General features: G+C 33.0%; 1 protein-coding gene across 1 annotated transcript in view; it reads left to right on the top strand.

Annotated features, from left to right (window-relative positions):
* The first annotated feature begins 522 nt into the window (after positions 1-522).
* Positions 523-3,716, top strand: part of LOC137651440 (apical junction molecule-like) — a 78,702-nt gene continuing 75,508 nt past the window's right edge. Inside the window, exon 1 of the mRNA XM_068384665.1 lies at positions 523-637. Coding sequence (XP_068240766.1) covers positions 523-637 — 115 coding nt within the window. The remainder of the gene's footprint in view (positions 638-3,716) is intronic.

A 3,716-nucleotide genomic window follows, 5' to 3' on the forward strand; every position in this document is an offset into this window, starting at 1 on the left:
TATATATATATATATATATATATATATATATATTTATTTATATACATGTATATATATATGTATATATATATATATATATATATATATATATATATATATATATACATACATATATATATATATATATATATATATATATATATATATATATATATATATATATATATATATATATATACATACATATATATATATATATATATATATATATATATATCGCCCTCCCCGAACTGATAATACAACAACCTGTTTAAGCTCGCCATCGCATGTTTTAGATTGTTTGAACTTTTGTGACATTCTTGCTCTCAAATGTTTGTTTGTCAGCTCGTTACCTCGTCCAATATCTACTAATCTTTTGTAATAAGTTCGGCAATGCTTTCTTCATCTTTCTTTGAGACGAAATGTCAAGGAATGATTATATTTTCTTTAGTGAAATTATCGAATTATGTTAACGAAATATGTCCGTTCCAAACGTAATCAACTAAATTGATTTATGTTGATTATTTCTTCCAAAAGGCCGAAATGACAATAAGTCCTAAATTTTGGGTATTAAAATCCACAATTATATGCGTTGTATATTTAGAAATAGCTATTTCTAAATATAAAACGCACGTAATTGTGGATTTAAATACTCAAGGTAAGTCCTAAATTGTTATACAACTTTTTTTTTCTTAATTTAATGAAGCATCGGTGTTTGATACAAAAAATATGGGCAACGAAACTGACGCACTGTAATTCCCGTCTTAGTAAATGTCGGCAAAATAGAATTACGAAAGAGTCTCTTCCGCCAGACAATCTCATTATCCTATTGCGAACAAGTTGCCTGGTGGGAGTTCACTTTGCCTTTTTCCTCTTTGTGCACTAGCAGTGTGCTTTTTTTGCTATATCAAAGTCCCCACCATCTTTTTGGGGGAAGAAATTTCATTGCTTAATAATTGTGTTGCCTTGAAACCTTGGGATTTCAGATCGGAATTTTCGAGAAGTTATTTGGAAATAATTATTTTTTGCTCTTTACAACGATAGATGTAATAACATTCATAAGCTATGTCCTTGTAGGAGACACTATTTAACCCTTGACATCTTTTATATCCTTGTAGGAGACACCATTCGACTTTTATAACATTTAGTCTTGTAGGGGAAATCATTTAGCTTTTGTAATCTTTAGCCCGGTGAGACTTTTATAATCTTCAGCCCTGTAGGAGCCATATTTTGACTTTTGTAATCTTTAGCCTTGTATGAGATGTCATATAGCCCTTATAGTCTTTTACCTTGTAGGATACATCTCTTAACTTAAACAAGCTTTTGGTTTTGGGATATTAATTCGAGTAAGCTTTGGCCCTGTAGAAAACACCACTTATTATTATTATTATTATTATTATTGTTATTATTATTATTATTTGCTGAGCTACACCCCTAGTTGGAAAAGCAGGATGCTAAAAGCCCAGGGACTCCAACAGGGAAAATAGCTCAGTGAGGAAAGGGAACAAGGAAAAATGAAATAATTTAAGAAGAGCAACAATATTAAGATAAATATTACTTTATAAACTTTAAAAACTTAGCTTAACCAATCTTGGACCATAAAAGGAACACCCCTTACAGCGTAAGTTTCAGTAGTGATGGAGAAACAAAGTTTTGACCCTGTAAGTCTAGGTGACACTGTTCAACTTTTGTATGCTCTGGCAGTATAAAATACATTAAATACCTTAACTGAGTACTGGTCCTGAAGGTGAATAATTAACCTGAGCTTTGGCCTTGTAGGAGATACCATCTGAACTTTTTAAGCTTCTATGTCGTAGGAGACACCTAAGTTTCTCGAGCTTTGTTTCTTTACGAGAAATGCTCAACTTTTCTATGCCCGGGCCTGTAAGAGACACTAAATAACATGATCAAGTTTTGGCCCTGAAGATGACATGAACTTAACTAAGCTTTGGCCCTTGTAGGATACTTCTCTGAACTCTTGTAAGCGTTGGCCCGTTTAGAGACATCGCTTCAGTTTTTCAGGCTTTGGCCCCTCTGGAGACACTGCTCAACTTTTGTGTGATCTGGCCCTGTAAGAGACACTAAGTAATTTAATCAAGATTTGGCACTGATGGAAACCAATTAACTTAACGAAGCCTGGGTATGTAGGAGAAACCGGTCCACCTTTATAAGCTTTGGCCCTGTAGGACATATCCCTTGACTTTAGTTAGCTTGAGCCCTTTAGGAAACACCACTCAGCCTTTGTATAAGTTGGGACTCTGAGAGACGCCACACAGCTTTTGTAAGTTTCTGCCCTTTAGGACACCTATTATCTTAACTAAGCCTCGGTCCTGTAGGAAATACTGCCTAACTTTTGTAAGCTTCCGCCTGATAGGAGGCACCATTTAGGTTTTTTCTACTATGCCCGTTTAAAGGACACTCTTCAACTTTTGTAATGTTATTAACCTGTGTGTGTGTGTATGTATGTATATATATATATATATATATATATATATATATATATATATATATAAATATATATATATATATATATATATATATATATATGAATATGATAATTTTGCACTTTTATACGTGTTTTTCATATATATTCATATAAGCCTTATATACCTCCGAGGTAGAGAGAATCCCAATATTAAGAGGCATATGGGCTTATATGAATGTGTATATATACATACATACATATATATATATATATATATATATATATATATATATATATATATATATATGTGTGTGTGTGTGTGTGTATGTGTGTGAGTGTATTCCAATCTTGAATCATAAGTCTGTACAATTTTCCTTGGAGGCATCGTACGCGACTACCTCTCTGATAACTAGATTACACAAAAAAATACTGTCACGTTATTCTGTCTGGCTTCGTCCTTTGTTTTTACTGTCTCGCTTTCCAAAAACATGCCATGTTTGTTTCTTTCTTTACATCTGGCTGTAATATAGATGTATCGGTCTTATTTTTCGTTAAGCAAAATACTCAGAGGAGTATTTAATGTATATTTTAATATGCATTTATCGATGAATGTAGAATTAAATTAGTTCACTTAGAAATTATATTTCTTTATATAACTGCGCCATCAACAATTTCAAGTTCTGCACATAGTTTCAAATCATTATTATTATTATTATTATTATTATTATTATTATTATTATTATTAGCCAAGCTACAACTCTAGATGGAAAAGCAAGATGCTATAAGCCCAAGGGCTCCAATAGGGAAAAATAAAAACTGTAACAATCATTCTTCATGTGTTAATAAATTTTTATTTTTATGAAAATATCTGATTCTATTTTGGCAATGGTATTTCTAGAGAAATTAATTCCCATATCACACTTGTTTGCGTTATGTGTTAAAGGTTAAAGGTGTCTGGTTTCAGTTCCAGTTCCATCAGAATGGATGCTCACCAGAACGTCAGCCGGGCAAGCCCAATCCCCACTGTGGTGCCCTACCACAGCAGTGGCCTCCTCCAGTAAACAGCTTAAACTCACGGTCCCGGACGGAGATCGATCGGCTGCCATGCGAATGCTAGGAAAACACGTTACTACTGTACTAGCCAGGAGGCTTGTTACTAAATTGTAGCAAGTTGTTTTGGATTTCTTTATTTTAGATATCCTTCATATTTTTAGTGATGTTAAGGATCAGGTCACAGAAAGTTGAATAGCATTTGTAGTCCGACCGATGGGTGTGAATATTATTTTTATACATCGATCTGTTACCATTCACA

This window comes from Palaemon carinicauda, chromosome 13, assembly GCF_036898095.1.
Source record: "Palaemon carinicauda isolate YSFRI2023 chromosome 13, ASM3689809v2, whole genome shotgun sequence".
Taxonomy (NCBI): Eukaryota; Metazoa; Arthropoda; class Malacostraca; order Decapoda; family Palaemonidae; genus Palaemon; species Palaemon carinicauda.